The sequence below is a fragment of the Trachurus japonicus genome, chromosome 9 (assembly GCF_045865225.1).
Source record: "Trachurus japonicus isolate A0001 chromosome 9, Traja_1.0".
NCBI lineage: Eukaryota > Metazoa > Chordata > Actinopteri > Carangiformes > Carangidae > Trachurus > Trachurus japonicus.
This window is the reverse complement of record NC_140915.1, coordinates 14,324,623-14,343,026: the sequence shown is the minus strand read 5'-3', so window position 1 is coordinate 14,343,026 and position 18,404 is coordinate 14,324,623. Positions and strand designations below refer to the sequence as shown.

General features: G+C 39.7%; 1 protein-coding gene across 1 annotated transcript; it reads left to right on the top strand.

Moving 5' to 3' along the window:
• Window positions 1-636: 636 nt before the first annotated feature.
• On the top strand, window positions 637-17,983 carry itga2.2 (integrin, alpha 2 (CD49B, alpha 2 subunit of VLA-2 receptor), tandem duplicate 2). Its single transcript, XM_085786060.1, has 30 exons — window positions 637-786; window positions 1,944-2,067; window positions 3,172-3,281; window positions 3,535-3,626; window positions 4,243-4,357; window positions 4,954-5,081; window positions 6,552-6,700; window positions 6,821-6,971; window positions 7,240-7,405; window positions 7,577-7,653; window positions 8,298-8,442; window positions 9,002-9,147; window positions 9,247-9,390; window positions 9,961-10,164; window positions 10,262-10,392; window positions 10,492-10,655; window positions 11,944-12,095; window positions 12,212-12,322; window positions 12,727-12,812; window positions 14,355-14,496; window positions 14,674-14,757; window positions 14,844-14,920; window positions 15,016-15,099; window positions 15,207-15,309; window positions 15,410-15,520; window positions 15,627-15,737; window positions 16,223-16,336; window positions 16,454-16,543; window positions 16,796-16,912; window positions 17,093-17,983. Exons 1-30 carry the CDS (start codon window positions 741-743, stop codon window positions 17,180-17,182), a joined length of 3,564 nt encoding a protein of 1,187 aa, XP_085642186.1. The 5' UTR covers window positions 637-740; the 3' UTR covers window positions 17,183-17,983.
• Window positions 17,984-18,404: the final 421 nt, after the last annotated feature.

Sequence of the window (18,404 nt, the reverse complement as noted above, 5' to 3'; positions counted from 1 at the left end):
TTTCACTTCTTTGGTAGACGTAAACATTAAAAAGTGTTTTTTTTCTTTTTTTTCCTGATGAACACCTAACTCTCCAGTGTCATGTGTAAATGAAACTTCATGTGTTATTTGTAAAACTCTATTATCACTTCTCTTTAGTGTAAATTTTACTCTCTGGAGATAAAGACCATATGAACTCCTTTACTGTTACATAAACAAGGGTAATTTTTTACCATGTATATAAATATTGAACGGCTATATGAATATAAATTGCATAAACATTATAGATGTGTCTGTTGATTTAAATGTTTTGTCCACTCATGATGTAATTTATAAATGAAGGGTGTGGTCTTAATTGTTTAAACACTTTAAAAACAAAAAAAAAACTTGTATTTGCTTATAATGGAATTTAACTTTATTTAAAATGGTTAAACTTGTATCATAAAGCATCGACCAGACTGGATTTAAAGTTTGAGTTAACATTAATCTGTCTGAGTGTCTTTTTTTCAGACCCATCCCTGGACTTTGTGTCCGTCCAAAACTTCATATCTCCTTCTCCACCAGACTTTTACCTCACCCCCTTTGACCCACTCATGGTGGCTCACTGTTTGCACCGCCGGGCAGGTAAGAGGAAGAGCCCAAACTCCTTATTTAGACCGCGTCCGGTACGTCACCGCTGACTCGCGCTGCAGCCACAACTTTGCCCAGTGCGCCAGCCTCATTTAGACTAATCACCGCGTACAAATGGAATAAAGTTGACGATGGAGCACATCTGGGGGAATATCTTATTCATTTTGATTGTCATCAGTAAGTATCGAACTCCTTTATAGTGTTTGAACTTGTTGGTTTCACCATTGTCCTCGCGACGCTGCCCTCACCCTGAGAGAAAAGAGACTCTACGCATCTAACGACGGGTTTATATAGTTTTCATAACATTGGCGTGTCCTATATGTTAAGATCATTTAAGTCGTTTGTTGCATGTTAGAAGGTGATTTTTAAATGTTTTCATGCACTTGAAACACAAACGAAGACCAATATGAATTCATTAAACGCGTCTGTAAGGTTGTAGTTTAGTTTTGGATTAGTGCCCACATCATCCTGTAGTTTTTCTAATTCATGTCAAATGCTTGCAGCACGTATATGGATTATACAAAAGCAGATTTGTTGTTTTCCTGTTTGTCATGTAGCTTCATAATGGAGAAAAGTCATTAAAACACTGTGTTGCACTCTGATCACATGTCTATTGTTGTTTGCTGTCTACTCTGGATAAACAGTGGAAGCTTTCAAGCAGCAGCCAGACAGAGACTTCTAATTACTCATATGCACACATTTCCTATTTGTGAAATGAGAGGAAATGTAAATATGTTATGGGGGGTTCACTGAGCCCCAAGAGGAGGCAAAGTGCTACTTTGTGCTGCAGGTAAACAGGCGTGGCAGGAGGCAGTGCCGGAGCAGGTCTCCTGAGTCCAGCAGCCATCCACATTCCTCTTCCTGCTTATTGAGGGGAAGGCATGGCCGCTAAGCAGAGGTTTACCTGTTTGGGCTTGTGAGTCCAATATTGCAGAGTCTCTCTGGTACATGAGCAAATTCCATGTCCCGAGGGGTTTGAAAGAGCTGCGTTTGAGGATGGATTGTGCTTATGAAGTAACACGCTGTTCCACAATGAGTATTATTCATTAATGCAATCTTAAACACTCCATACATATTACAGCCTTCATGTGTTGTAAAGTCTTTTTGAAGATGTGATACCTTGAGTTTTCTATGAGTCAAGCTGATGTGGGTTTTTAAAGCCTTTGCATCACCAACTCTCTGACACAAAGGAGGAAGTCACGTTTTGTTTTGAACATTTAAATCGTCAATTCATGATGATGTACAGTAATTTGAAATTGATATTAAATGATAAAATGTGTGATGTTGAGACATCAGTGTCTCTGTCCTCTAACCTCCTCCTTCTCCTCCACCAGCTGACAGAGTCTGGCGTTCACAGTGCTTCAACGTTGGCACTGCAGGTGCCAAGATCTTCAGTGGTCCAGCAGCAGAAGAGTTTGGCTACACAGTCCTACAAACGACAAACCATGAAGGCAAATGGTACGAATGGCAAAATGTTTCTCTGCAATGAAAGGATGGTGCTTTAAATCATGGTGTCTGTAGTTGCTATACAACATGATGACAAGGTCACAGGGTGCACAGGACTGCATATGCTTCCAATGCATGACAGTGACAGTAAACATTAACTGTGTGGGGACTATAAGCTGTTTACTGAAACCTAAACATCGCTGATGGAATTTCCTTCCTTCTATCACTTTGTGGTTGGCATTTGTGGTTCTTAGTTACCATGCCTATGTTAGCATTCAGTGTGTGTCAAAGCTGCAGAACAGTGTGCCAAATAAAGCCTGACAAAGCATGGATTAAGAAGACCCTTAGTCTTTTTGAAGTCTTGAACAAATCTTTTCCAAAGTTCTCCCATTCCTCTCATTGACAAGACTATGAGGAAATACACAGTTTCAGTTCCACTTGCAAATGATAAGTATAGCAAGTCTAATACTGTTTCTGACATGGTGATGTTGCAGTGTATTCTTGTATCTTATTACAGCATCCTTGGTCCCTATAGTCTCAAAGTGCTCAGTTTTGTCTGAACTGTGAGTGTGTCAGAAAACAATCCGGGTTTCACTCTGTCATTTGTAACATTTAGTTAAACAGTAACTGCGCTCCTCAGTGACGTCTACATGTTGTCCACCCGTGAGTCACAGTCTCTTATAGAGTAACTCATGTCTGGAGGAGTGTGTTATTGCATAACTAGGGGGTGTACAGTATCTGATCGCAGCCTCTGACTGTACACATAATTCCACAGAAGCATTTTTGAGTAAATGGTGATAAATCCAGTTTTCCATATAAATCAGCTTCAACATCAGCCGGTGTTGTGATGTGGAGATGATGTGTGTTGGCTTTGTTTGTGTTTGTACAGAGTTAAGAGACTGATATGGCAGCTGGTACATTCCCAGAACAAGCCTACACAGACTTAGAATAATACAGGCAGATATAACATGATCAAATGTGTGTAAAAATGCTGAACCTACCTTGAACTACTAACTACTGCACATACATGTTGTTACTATAAAAACATGTAGACTTTCCTCTTGTGATGGGTGCTTATGAGACTGAGGAAGAGATGTATTTTGTTGTTTTCTGTAGGCTCCTGGTCGGCGCCCCATGGAGTGGTTTTGATAGAAACAAGAAGGGGGATGTTTACAAGTGTCCAGTCAGCGGTGCCAGAAACAGCTGCGACAAACTCGATCTTCAAGGTAACGTTTGGTGTTTTACTGTTTAACTCCCGTTTAACCTCTCTACATCCCTGATGTCGGTAGCGTACTTTAAGAACCCTGAACACTACAGGAAAAATGTAGTAGCGTAAAAACAGGATGTCCTCAGTGGTGTATCTTTTTCCTGTTTTTTAAAAACCTCTTAAGTGATAGAAATAATAGTGCTACAGCAAAAACATAAAGTCTAGATTTAACGACTATAATCTGAAATGTTTCTTTTCCACTTCATTCACAGATTCCGTGAACATTCCAGATGTTAAAAACCTCGACGACAAGATGTGTCTGGGTTTAACTCTTACCCGGATGCCAGCAGTCAATGGTTTAATGGTAGGCCGTGTATTTTGGTGTTTGTGCATGTACACATTTTTCTACGATTATGGTTATGAGGACATTTCAGCCCATCCTCACAACTTCAAATGGATTGGTTTTAGGGTTCAGGTTAGAATAAGGTCTATGTTTGGGTCAGGGATTTATTTGTGAGGTTGGGGTGAAGGGGTTAGGGAATGCATTGTCACAGCTAGTTTAAGGCTATATGGTTGGGCTTATGGTTAGAAGGAAGGACATCATGTTATTTTAAAAACCTGGCCAATTTAGATTTTGTCATTAAAGCTAAAATAAACTAACACAGCCCTCGGTTGCTATGAGAAACATTGTAATTACCAGAACAGATGATACAGTACGATGAACCATGAACTGGTTGCTTCATTACTTCCTTAATTTGCATTAAGATCTCATTTTTAGGTGTGAGGAAGTATGTCAGTGCTTTAGGTAAATGTGCAGTTCCTGCAGAAACTAGTTTAGTTTTTCCTCATCAAAACAAACAAAACAATATGAGCTGAGTTAAATATACAATAAATATTAAACATAGATGCGAATGAATTTAAGAGAATGACAAATTCCCATTGAATCTCATACCCTCTTCTTCTGTGGTCATTTAATACAGACGTGCGGTCCTCTCTGGGGGCAGCTGTGTGGCTCTCAAGACTTCTACCCAGGAATCTGTTCAAAAATGAACCCCCTCTTCAAGCCTCAGCCTGCTTTCTCTCCTGCCGTCCAGAGTAAGAGGTTTTCATGTGATTATTTTGAGACTAATTTGCTTACTTTCAGTCAAGTGTGAGTTAATGATAAGTGCATCTATTTCGCTTCCGGGTCGCTTCTTGTGGGGTCAACCGGTCAGCTAAGTTTGCTGCTCTACCTCTACAAATAAAGTTCTTTGAATTGAATTGAACTGAATTTAATTCATATTTAGTTATTTTGTAAGATTTTGATGCAGTTGAGTTAAAGAGCTGTTTTGAAAACTCCTCCCTCAGTTACAAACGAGTGCGACATCAGAGATTTTAGGGTGGGATTAAAAACAGCAGGCATTTTTATATTATGTAATGACCAAGTTAGAATTCATCTTTCCAATTTGCCTCTGGGTTCATTCATTTCTCTTCATCTCTCTGTGGTTGACAGCATGCTGTTCTGCCTTTCAATCATCACTCTCAAAGTGACTTGAACACACCAGCAAGAACGTGTCTTGACTTACAGCTATTTGTATTTTATATAATATGAACCATTTAAAGATAGCTCAAGAAAATTGCTAGTAATGTAAAGTGTATGGCCTCAGATACTTGTGACAGCTGTGTCTCCCCCTCGTGATGTTTCTACGTAGCGTGTGGAGGGCCGATGGACATTGTGATTGTTCTGGACGGCTCCAACAGCATTTATCCCTGGGAACCGATGAACCATTTCCTCCAGAAACTGTTACCTGCACTCGACATCGGGCCTCGAAACACACAGGTAAAAATCACCTCTCAGCGTCTTCTTCTTTTCATTTCCTCAAAGTGATGTTATATGATGGTCTCCCATTTCTTGACACAGATCTTTGCGTGTGTGTTGAACTCTGTGAGGTCTTTCTGGCTACAGGGGTTGGGTAGTAGAGGACAGAGGAGGCAATGCTCCATGGTGTACGATACGATACAATACGATACGATACGATACGATACGATACGATACGATACGATACGATACGATACGATACGATACGATATGATACGATACGATACATTTTATTGTCCCGTTCAGGGAAATTTGTCTTCGACACTGTAGCTGCTCCATAAATGCCTTGATGGCCACAATGACAAAAAAACAAAAAAACAAAAACAATACACCTCAGCCATACCAATCCAGCACACAAGACATAACAGCATTGCACATATCCCATAACATAACACATATTGCACACATCCCACAACATAGCATACATACATACACCTCATAAATTCACCATCGTGTCATGTCAACTGGTTCCTTCTGGAGCTTTTCCATCCAGAGCTGGAGTCTGGTTTCTTCCCGGGATGTTGTTAAGGGTTGGACGTGGCTGAGAAATCTTCTTTTTGAGTTGAGTCGTTGTGTTGGGGGTTGAGATTGTGGCATTCATCTGTTGTGGCTTTTGTCATTTCGACTTTGCTTGTAACTTCCCACCTGATGTTAGGAGGGGCAGTACCGCCAAGTAGGGCTGTTCGATTTTGCCCAAAAATAAAATCTTGATTTTCTTCACTGAAAAATCGATTTACGATTACGATTTTTTTGTTAAATGACAAACTATTTTGTGTGCTGTTTGTGTCTTTTTAAATGGACCTAATGGACCGTGAGAGCTGTTAACTGTGTAGTGGAAAAGGGCCGTTGGTCTTTTTGGCAACAAAATCCTCACTGGTCTTAGCAAAATGCCGACATGCTTGTTTACAGTGTGTGGGGAGAGCAGTGGGAGAGCATGATGGGAGGAAGGAGGCAGCTGTCATTACGATACCGTTACTGTAATTACCCTAGTTAGAGTAAAAAATAGATTTTTACAATTCCAAATAATCACGTTTACGATTTTAAATCGATTAATCGAACAGCCCTACCGGCAAGGAGATGTTTGTTTGTTTGATGTTTGTGTTGGTGGGTTTCAGGCATCCAGTGATCAGGCAGCAGGTGTTATTCAGTGCAGGGTCTAGTTTCTTTGCGTGGGCTCCTCTCTCCCAGACAGGGCAGGCGTATTCTGCAGATGAGTAGCACAGGGCTAGGGCTGTTGTTATTAGGGTGGATGCTGCTGTGGCTTCCTATTTTGAGTTAATTAGTTTCTGTAGGATGTCATTTCAGGACTCAACTTTGTATTTGGTGTTGATGATGTGGTTCTTGTAGCTCTCTCAGCTTCCATAACAAGAAACATAAGCAGAGATTCAGATACTTGTTGACTGTAAATCGCATGTTTTCGTACAATTCCAGGTCAGTGTCGTTCAGTACGGTGTTGATCCCAAGTTTGAATTCACACTGAACCAGTACAGAACTAAAGAGGAGGTGATCGCAGCAGCATCCAGAATCACGCAAATGTATGGGTCCTCGACAAATACCTTCAGAGCCATCAGATACGCCAGGTTAGTGTCACAGCAACTTTTACACATGCGCACATGATTTTAACTGTTTTATGAAAATGTATTAATGGCATAGTCTCTTAATCATCTTAAAAGTGAGACCTGTGTGTGCACTCTTCTCAGTCAGTGGGGTTTCAGTCAGTCCCAAGGAGGCCGGCCAGGCGCTGCCAAGGTGATGGTGGTGGTCACTGATGGAGAGTCTCACGACAGCGGTATGAGAAATGAAGTCATAGCAGAGTGTGAGAAGAAAGGCATCACCCGCTTTGGTATTGCTGTAAGTAGGCCTACCTTGTAGTATATTCTATAGCAATGATAGTGTTTGAAAATAAAACATGTGTATATTTTGTTTTATGATATAATCTGCAACCATTCTTATATAAACTTAAGTTAAACAGTTACAAATTTGAGCTCCACTCCTCATATTACAGCAACTGTGATACCTTTAACTTGTGTTTGCATTTGTGTGTGTGTGTTTTACTGAACCTCCCAATCACTCTGTACAATCTTGATTTTATGCCTCAATTCCCTCTTTTTTTCCCTAGGTCTTAGGGTATTACATTAGAAACAACATCGACACAGTAAATTTAATCAAAGAAATCAAATCCATTGCCAGTTTACCCACGGAGAAGTTCTTCTTCAATGTGTCTGAAGAAGCGGCTCTCTCCACCATCGCTGGAACTCTGGGGGATCGCATCTTCAACATTGAGGGTGCACATTATTTCTTCACTTGCATGTTGTTTCATATGGTTTTCAAAAAAACTTGTTCGGGCATGTCACCGTGATTCCACGGGATGATGAACAGATAATCTCTTTGTCTGCTTCTCGATCTGCTCCTATGTTTCTAACTCTGCTGTTTACATGATGATCTGATCCCACAAGGCACTGGAAAGGGGGGCGACAACTTCAAAATGGAGATGTCCCAGGTTGGATTCAGCGCTCACTACTCCAGCCAACAGGTACAGAGCACTGCTTTGAATGCTTCTCTTATCAGTTGCCCCACAATGGGAAAAAACAATGCATTCACTTTATATTGCTCCACATACAGATGTGTACACCAATGAGCAAATAGTTTCTGATCTTAATGTTGTGAGAAAATGTAATAAAAAACAAAATACTATTCATTCATTACCGAATATTGAAATATCATTTGTGGCAATGGTTCAAAGTGACAACAAAGCTTGAAACAGATTATTTCAGGTCCCATAATACAATTTCAATGGTGACCGTTTTTTTCAAAAACTCTTCCACGAAACCAACCTGACATTCTCACTAGAAGGAAATAGGAGGCTGATTTTTTCATTCACAGCCTATCGATCGTAATCTTAAACTATTTCCTCTGCAATACAGTTTGTGGTTTTTTGAGGAAAACTAACAAACTCGAAAACTGGAACAGTCTGTAAACCAGACTAAGCATAGAAAGTGAGGTAGCACACACACATCTACCTTCAGAACAATGACAATCCTCAAAGTGGAACAGATGACTTTGGTTTAGCACCACAATAAATCACACAGGGAAGGTGACAAATCCATACATCCTTTGATTTTCTGTAGTATTTCTGTGGTGTGGTGTCTGTCTGTTGACTGTTTTTTGCTGTTTAAGGATGTGATGATGCTGGGAGCAGTGGGAGCGTACTCATGGAGTGGGACGGTCGTCCATCAAACAGGGTCAAGAGTAGACATTCTCCCTTTTTCAGCCTTTGAGGCAATTCTTCAAGACAGAAGCTCAGCTCACAGCTCATTGTTGGGTAGGCATTCACATAAGTTTTCCTGGTGTTACTTTAAATCTTTGCGTGGCACAATATTTGGAGGAGAGGATGGGATGGTTCTTATCAAAGTTGTGATAACAGTGAAAACACTGCAGCCTCAGTGGGAGTCTTCATGTTCTGGACAACAGAGGCTGATACACTGTGTTTTAAACAAATGACACTGTCTCATTATAAATGTATAATGTCAATTTTTATAGGCAAAAATTGTTCTGTGTCCCAATAACTGAAATCTGGAAATCAATTTAACTCATGTGCATAAAAACAAGTGGATGGACAGAACATAGAGCTCCAGCTATCTTATCCTTGGCCCGAGGTTTAATTAGCCAGAGTAAAGAAAAATGTATAGAGGTATGCAGAGCCTTTAATTTGCAGAGTAAATTATATTGATCATTTTAAATTGAGTATAGCTGCATAAACAGCTCAATATTTCATTTTGAAGTATACTTAAATTAATTTATACTAACCCTAAAATATATATTTACAATCTAGCACTGTTAAAGTCATAATAACTACATGTTTTAATTGTGGATTTTTTCAGGTTACTCTGTCACCACAATAAACGATGGCTCTATGCTCTACTTTGTGGCCGGTGCACCTCGCTCCAACCACTCTGGACAGGTCATCGTCTACACCGTCAACGCTCGGAAGCAGTCTGCTATCGTGGACTCAGAGAGAGGGAAACAGGTACCTGACATTAGATGATATGGTTTTTCACACGGAGCCTGAACTGTCCACATGTGGTGTCATCATCAGTTAGTTAACGGCCGGAAATGTTTGTCCCAGATAGGGTCATACTTTGGGAGTGTCTTGTGTTCCCTGGACGTGGACAGAGACGGGGTGACCGACCTCCTACTTGTCGGTGCTCCCATGTTCATGAGCGAGCTGAAGAGAGAAGTGGGCAGGGTCTATCTCTTCTCTGTCACTAAGGTAACAGTTAGCAAATGGTCACTACTTTGGATACACAATTAATATGAATATATACATTTTTAAAGGGACAACGAGGAGTTTCTATTTGGTTATAAAAAAGTCTCACGTTAATGTGGATGAATCTACGTTACCCACACTTGTTAATGGGCCCATTTTCGATAAATATATCGTTTTGTCTCTATCGTTATTTTGTTATTATTAGTGGTGGCAGAAATGCTGGTCGAGCCGACCAACGTTTCTTTACTTTCGGTTTCGTGGCGAGTCATGAGAATAACGCCGCCGAATCGCCGTTTATGGTCGGAACTACGATGGTATGTGATCGTCTTCGAACCTCTGACTTTAATTCTTGATGAATGAAAACATGAGTCTCTCTTGCGCCGGTCAAAGAATTTCACGGTGCGTGTGGAGGCTCATAAATGTACTGTAGTGTGAAAACGCTTCGCTTTTCCAAAACTCCTCGTTGTCCCTTTAATATTTTTTCTACTAAAATGATATGGATTTAATTTATTGTTAAGTTTAAAGGGGCTGTAGCATGACATGTAGTTCTACCACGTTCGTACCAATTTGTAGGGTATACTGAACGAGCAGGGATTCCTGGAAGGTCCACCGCCAACTGAAAATGCACGGTTTGGTATGGCTATCTCCGCCGTCCCTGACCTGGACCAGGACGGTTACAATGATGTTATAGTTGGAGCGCCACTGGAGGACAAACAAAAGGGCGTCATTTACATCTACAATGGAGACAAGAAGACAGTAAACAAACAGTTCTCACAGGTAAAGAGAAACAGTGGTTCGGGTTCTTCCCTGCTAAATGAACTCAAATGAATCTTGTCTTTCATATGACAAATTTGGTTTATTTCTGCTTTTTCAGAGGATCTTTGGCTCCAAACTGGATCCTCAGTTACAGTATTTTGGAAGGTCCCTAGATAGCTACAAAGATCTGAACGATGACACAATCCCAGACATCTCAGTCGGCGCCTATGGCAAAGTGGTGCAGCTCTGGTGAGTAAACCCACCACAGTGTGTGTAAACTATGATGAATCAATCATGTTGCAACTTGCAAGGCTGATAATATTTTTTTAAATTACACATGTTTTTCAGGTCCCGAGGTGTGGCAAATGTTACAGCCAAGGCTTCTTTCAACCCAAATAAAATCAACATCTTCAACAAACCCTGTAACATTAATGGACGTAAACTCACCTGTTTCAACACCAACCTCTGTTTCACTGCTGAATTCAGGCCCAAGAATCCCATTGGACCCATTGGTAAATTATACTGCCTGTTTCTTAACAATATGTGAACTGCTTTTTTCGAAAAATATTTTTATTGCATTTTCTCAAAACACAAAACACACAGAACTGCCCAGACATGACAGAAAAGAGGAGAAAAGAAGAATGTAGAATATGGGTACAGTAAATTGAAAAAAGTTATGGAAATAAAAATAAATGACAGTGGGCACATTTTCCAACCAGCCCCCTCCCTATCAATCTGTCAACTGCAAAGAAATGGTTTGTTATTTGGGGAAACATTTTGTGAATTTGTGACTAGAGCAAGCTTGGCAGTGACCCTTTTCTGATGTCTGTGTTGGCTCTGAGAGCTTAACACACTGCAACTTAAGAAAACACACGCAAAGACACAAACTACAAATTCCCTCAGAGAAAACTTAAAATGCTACAGAAGATTTGCGTTGTGACGGAAACATTACGACTGAGCTAACAGTGCATATTTTTAATAATGTCTAAATCATGTGACACTGACGTAATAAACCAAACAAATTTACCTCTAATTCAACACATGAAGCCGTCTTCATAACTTCTAAGGTCAAGAAGCATTGAACAAACACATGCTCCACAGTCCGTCACTTTTTTGTGTCCCCATGTGTTTTCTTAGGTTGCAGTGCATTGACCTTTCAGAGCCAACATAATTAATGCTAAGCTAAGCTAAGTTAACTTAAAGGAGACATATTATGCCCCCTTTCCACAAATTAAAATAGTTCCCAGGTGTCTTAAAGATATATCTGTGACATGCTTTGGTCAAAATACCCCAAGGATCAAACATCGCAGCTCTCTTTTCATACTCTGAAAACAGCCCTGTTCAGAACGGCTGGTTTCAGTGCCTGTCCCTTTAAATGCAAATGAACCACCCCGGTACCAGGTAGGGGTGGTATTATACAAATTCGAATCCTAGTTACATCACTGGAAGACAACTGAGGGAACAGCTCATAAAACCACATGGATTTCCAACTAGGGAGCCTGCACATTACAGATTTTTTTTGTCAGTTCTCACATTTTGGGGGCCGGAAGGCAAACAAACACCCAAATAAAGAGCCTTCAAAAAGTAATATTTCCATAATGTGTCCCCTTTAACTTGCTGCTGTTTGTAGCTTATCTTTGACATGACATGTCAGCAACAAATATGAAAAGGTTTATCTCCCTTAACGGAAACTATTGCTAAGTTATTCAAATCTTATCTTAATCATTTTCACTGCAAAAAAAGAGTGTACTCAGCTGTCAGAGAGTCTGCACATACACAGCCTTTCTCCGTTTCTTTCAGATATCTCCTACACTTTGACTCTGGACGCCGACCTGCAGGCTTCACGAGTGACATCACGAGGAATGTTTACCAAAAACAATGAACGCTTCCTCACAGAAAATGCAAAAATATCCTCCACACCGCTGTGTCGGGACTACCAGGTTTACGTTCAGGTAAATGGATGAAATTCATGCAGTCGTCAAAGAGCATCGCCATCACTGATTGTTTTTACATCATATTGCTTCATATTTGACCTCCTGTACATTTGTCTCTATGATTTCTTCTACAGGAGACTCCAGACTTTGTCAATTCCCTCAGTCTGAAAGTGGAAATCGAGCAGCAGAACGCAAACGTGAACCCCGTCCTGGATGTGTTTTCTCCGAAGGCCTCACAGTTCTTTGTAAGTGACTGACAACACAGTGCGTGAGTCTGTGTGTGTAGTCTTTGGTCTCCAGTGAACTACGACAAACATATCCGGTGACAGAGGCGCTCAAACATACTTGTTATTTTGTAAAAGTGTTCAGAGTCAGTTAAAATGACAAGGTGTGCGTGTGATAATTACTGGGTTTAAATACTGAAGTGTTTCGGTAAGTCACGCAGGTTTTGCAAATGTACACACTGTGTAGTTTCCCCCAAAACAAAATTAAAGTTCACCACATGTTGTAATAATATAAGGTTTCTTTATGTTGTTTTTTTTTTATGCTATAGAGATTATAGGAGAATAGACAGTCAGTTGAAAAATAGCCTTTGAAGGGATAAATCAACGTCTTGTGCTGAACTTGGTCTGCTCTGTTATTGTTTCAGATCCCCTTCACAAAAGACTGTGGCTCTGACGAAGTGTGCAACAGTGACCTGGTGCTGAGAGTGAAGACAGACTCCAAAGTGTCTAGGTGAGAATCACTGACCTGTCATAAGTGTATTGTACGAAATGTAACATGTCGTGCTTGTCGTCCATTACATAAACAATAGACAGTGTCATAGGTGAAGAGTGTGGTTTTGGAATAAAGACAGGACAGGAAGTGTGGCGGTGATCTCAGGATAAAGAAATTTGTTTTTAATTTCGAGTCAATGTTGGAAGTCAAAATAATACTGTGTGACAGAACAAGCTCGGGCAAGACTGTCTGTTTTTACTGTGAGTCATTTGTGAAGGGAGGATATGTGGTTGAAGTTGGTGGTGGTGCCGTGGTTATAGCTGCCTCGCAGCAACAAGGTTTTGGGTTTGATTCCTGAGCACGGTGCCTGTCTTGGTGGAGTCTACCTGTCTAGGTTCCCTCTGGGCTTCCTCACACAGTCCAGAGACATGCGCTCTCAGTTGATTGCCAACTTGAAATTCCCTTTAGATGTGAGTGTGTGAGGTTGTTTGACTCTATAGACCGGTAACCTGTCTGTTTTAACTATAAATGATCGGGTCTTACAGCACATAAAGATAGCTGGTCAGAGCAGTTTTCTTGTTTCACATGAGATATTTCTTCATGTGTCTGCTTATCTGTGATCCGCTCACCAGTTTGAAGTCTTGAAAAAATTACATAGTATATGAATCACTTTTGATAGCAGTTGTGTGGTTGCTCATGGTGTCAGACCACACCCACACAGTCCTGATGAAGTGACTGAGGGTTAGTGTGTTAAACACTATACAAACTTTGTCCCTTATTTAGTCATAATGTAGGGTTAGGATATACTTTTGATAAACAGGTTGTTACAGTCAGAGTCAATGACAATAGTGAAATAAAACTAAATTCTCAATTATACAGCTTCTATCCTATATTTCGTCATGGTACATACAGTATGTAACGACTATGTAAAACCCCTCTAGTAGCCTCTGGGTGACTGTAGTGAACAGACCTGCTGATGTTGCAGCACTGGTAAAAGGGTTATTCTCTATTTAATGTTATTCCCTGGAAACTCAAAACAACCATCACACCATTTTCTATTTTCTCTGTTTTATAAGTCTATCTTAATTGTTAATAGCTGCTCAAATTAGAGTTTTCCAATGTAGAGTGTACAACAACTTCATAGCACATAAAATTGTGATGTCTGATGTGGTCAGAGTGAATTAACTCACATGAAAGGATATGAACAGGGACTTTACAAAGACCATACACTGAAAATGCTTCTCTACATTTATACACATTTGATCACATGTGGTTTTTACAGCTGCTATTGATTTTTGTTTTATGTAGGCTTGGGTTTCTGTGTCTTTTTGTACTTTTTAAACTCAAAGTATGCCCTGAAATTCCTTTCTATATGAATACTGTACTGAGCATTTTAAAGTAGATGTAGATACAATAGTGTTCATCTAGATAGCTTCGGGTTTAGATAGTGTATTAAGGGAAACAGGGGAAAGACTTTAATGATTTAGACAAAACTCTGTCATGTACACAGATTGAGTCACATGAATGCAGTGGACAATACTCTGAGCTCTTGTGTTGCAGCTCAACTCCCGTTCTGGTCAGCACTAATAACCGGGAGTTGTCATTTGAAGTCATTGTGAAGAATAAAAAGGAGAATGCTTACAACACTCAGGTCCTGGCCACGTTCTCCAGCAACCTCTACTACTCCTCTGTCTTCCCCCCGGTGAGTGGAAAAAGTTTGTTATCATCAAATCATTTGATGCTGTTTTGAAAAGTCGATCAAACTCATTTTACAACATTTTCAATGAAAGATTGTGAAGGAATATTTTCTTGATGTATTGTTGCTTTTAATACTAATTAACACAACTGTTATGTGCCGCTCTGACCTATAAATTGACAGACGGATGGAGTTAAATGCAGCTCAACAGAAACACAAACTGTCACTTGCCAAGTGGGTTATCCAGCATTGAAAAAAGACGAGGAGGTAAGTGCTAAAAATAAATTCAGCACTAGTTTGGTTGTTTGATCCGATACACAAGGTGATGCAAAGCATGTTTTTTTTCATTACAGATGAAATTTCAGATCAATTTTGAGTATAGTCTCGATCAGCTGCAAGACCGAGCAGAGGTGAAATTTGAGGCCAAGAGGTACTCCAAATCAAATAGAAACTTGATTTAAAAAAAATTCCTCTTAATTTAACAATTCAAATGTTATAATGTTCTTTACATTTTCTTCTTTACAGTGACAGTAAAGAGGAAAAACCTGCAGACAACAATGTGGACATAACCATTCCTGTTCAGTATGATATAGGCATTGTTCTATCCAGGTGATTCTTTTGTTACTTTAACACTATTTTCTGTTATTTTAGTCCTGCAGGTTAACTCTGGATGATAGCAAATTAAAGTGTTACCTTGTGTTGTCTCTTTGTTCTAGGCAGTCAAATATCAATTTCTACGTAGCAAATTCCAGCAATGAGGTGATAACAACGGTGAAAACTCTGGACGACATCGGCCCCGAGTTTAACTTCACAGTGAAGGTGCAGTAACTCAATCAGCCTCTTTAAACGCCATCATCTAATTCTCACATTTTATTTACATTAATTATTAAAAAAATTAAAATCAAAATTGTTTTTGCAGGTTTCAACAGGTAACTTCCCGGTCAGCCTCCTGTATCTGACCATCGCTCTGCCAATGACCACTGAAGGTGGAAATCCGCTCCTCTATGTCACCAAAGTGGACACACAAGCGGTGAGCAAAAAAAAAAACAGTGAAGAGTCTCAGTGACTTTCACTGTATTTTGTGGACACAACACAACATCTATCAAATAAATGACACGAGACGTCTCCACCTGTAGGGAGGGTCTGTGAGCTGTGACTCTAGCGGCCTGGTCAATCCTCTGAAGATCGGCGTGAAAAGCCACAAAGCGTCTTTCTCCGAGGAGAATCTCAAAGGCAGCGAGACACTGGTCAGTCATTTATCTCTCTTTATCTGTATTGATTTGTATTGCAGCTTATCTAGTGTCATCTTCAGAAACAAGCTAGTGATGCAAACATTTAAATGTATGTGTACACAATACACACAAGGTACCTTAAGCATATTTTACAATATGTAATATACAGTAATAGCATGATGATTTATTTGGCACATGAGCTGATCTTATTTTAGTCTAATTAAATGCTTTATTTCTATGTAAATTATTAAATTACAAGGTGAAATGTTATTCCGAATTTTATATTCTATTGTTTTTCTATTATACTTGATGGTGTTGATCATTTTCATTCATTATAGTTTTTCTATTGTACTGTAATTTGTACCTCTAACTTTAATGAGTTCTGCTCATATAGGTTAAACAAGTTGAAATTGTGGTGGTGCGGAAATGTAATGCTGTTGTGTACTGATTTCCTTTAATCACTCGTTGTTTTTTTGTGTGTGTGTTTTTGTTTACTTCAGGACTGCAAGAGTGCACAGTGCAAGAATATAAAATGCATCCTCAAAGACACTGACGTTAAGAGTGACTACTATGTAGAAGTTAAAACAAGGATCTGGAGCGGCACCTTTCTTTCGGTAAATACATTCAAATACCAGTCTTGCTAGTCGTTTTGTCTGCTTTTATTATTGTTCATTTTGCTCATTAATGAATTGCTTTTAGTGCTCTAACCTGTCTAAGTGTTCTTCTGACAGGCCGCCTATCAGACCGTCATGCTGACCTCCAGTGTTGATGTGGAGACCTCTGACCCTGATATGCTCCTCATTGGCCTCAAACAGCTTCCAGTAAGATCCCATCTCAACATCTGGATTCAATGCCTCACAAGAAAAAACACATTAACAACAACTTTGAAGTTCTAGTTTCTTATTAATTGTGACTCACAGGTTTGCTCGATGTAACACCACCACTGAGCCAGACTGTACTAGAGAAAGTCTTGATTGTAATCTCTCCATTGCAGAAGCGTGACTCAAGTGTTGTGTGTGTGTGAGGTTTGTTTTTTTGTTTATCATGCCACATCTGTCCTGCTTCCTGTGCAGGTAGTGTTGACCGTCAGTAAACCGGGAGAGAAAGGTGACGTTCCAGTGGGAGTGATAGTCGGCAGCGTCATTGCCGGGCTGCTGCTGCTCGCTCTGGCTGTGGGACTTCTGTGGAAGGTGGGTGTTTGTCTACTACGTCATGGTGAAAATTATTTCAGCATGTAGGGGAGCAACAGGAGGTTACTTACACACAAGTCTGATGAGTATTTGTAAAGTCATGTAATTGAGATGCACTCTTTGTTTTGTAGAAAATATTATCTTACAACCGTGTCTGAACGTAATCTCTTTACTTCCTAGTTTGGGTTTTTCAAAAGAAAGTACCAGCAGCTCCAGAGGGAGGCTGACGAAGACACGCAGAGTCAGGCTAATGTGGATGAAGTGCTGTGAACTGAGGAGGAGACTGCAGCCACTGGAGTCATACTGGTACTTCTCACTGGTTCTTGTAAATTACCAATGGACTGTAGCTCAATCACTGGACTTTGGGCATTTTAATGCAGTGGAAGCTGTTCATTCTGTGGATGTCTGTTTTACAGGGGATCATTGATAGTCTTTATTGTTTTTGCTTTGTGGACTGTACATTGACGAGTCATGTCATGCACTGACTTTGATTAACTGTACTGTATTTTTCCCAACATGACAGAACCACACGCAACACTTCATGTAGGCCTCTATAATTTGGATGCAATGCTGAGATTCACACTGTAAAGGCAGCCATGATTGACATGACAAATAGCAGAGACATCTTATCATCATTTGTCAAAACTTTGAACTTTGTAGCACATGTGCACTATAGGCAGCACGTCAACTGCCTCGAGATCTACTGTCACCATTGGCACTCAGGACTTCTCTTGCATTGAAACTATTGATGTCAGTAGTTTAATGCAAAAAGGAAATATGCTGATCCTAGAAAGGGTGAAATATGTAATCTGTTACTTTGTATTACTGTATATACTGTAAGATAAAATTATAAGTCTTTCTTATTGGGTTTTGTATATTAAAAGATTAGAGGTTATGTGGGCACATGGAGTTATTTTGTTATCATTGTGTTTTAAGATACTTGTGAACGCTGTGATTTTATTTTATTTTTTATTTTTTTGTGGTACAATTTGTTATGTATGAATGTTTAAGCAGCATATTGTTTACAGCTGCTGTTGACTGTTATTCACTTACGTAAATTAATAATTTGCTGATTATTTTCTGCATTAATGGTTTTGTACTTTGGCCTTAAGAGCTCATCAAACTGTAGCTTAAGAAAACATGCAAAGACGCAAATAATGTGTGACAAATTCAGAATACAACTTTTGCGCTGCAAAAACTCACAGTTTGCAGTATGTTGAGCTCTGAGGGCCACCGTAGTTTTGACTGTTACATTTTAGGTTTTCCAGGTTCTAAATGTGACATTTTTGACTGTTGTTTTGACCAAAATAGATAAAAAGCTGATTTAACCAGTGAATGTTTCTGATGGCAGGTTAATTTTCTGAACAAAGTGATTAATTTACTAATTCAGTTCTAACATTGTTTATCTGATGTGCAAAAGCACACAATGTCATGAACTGACAAGACACAGTGTCCAGCAGCAACTGAGCAAATTTACTCCTTCAATAGACCC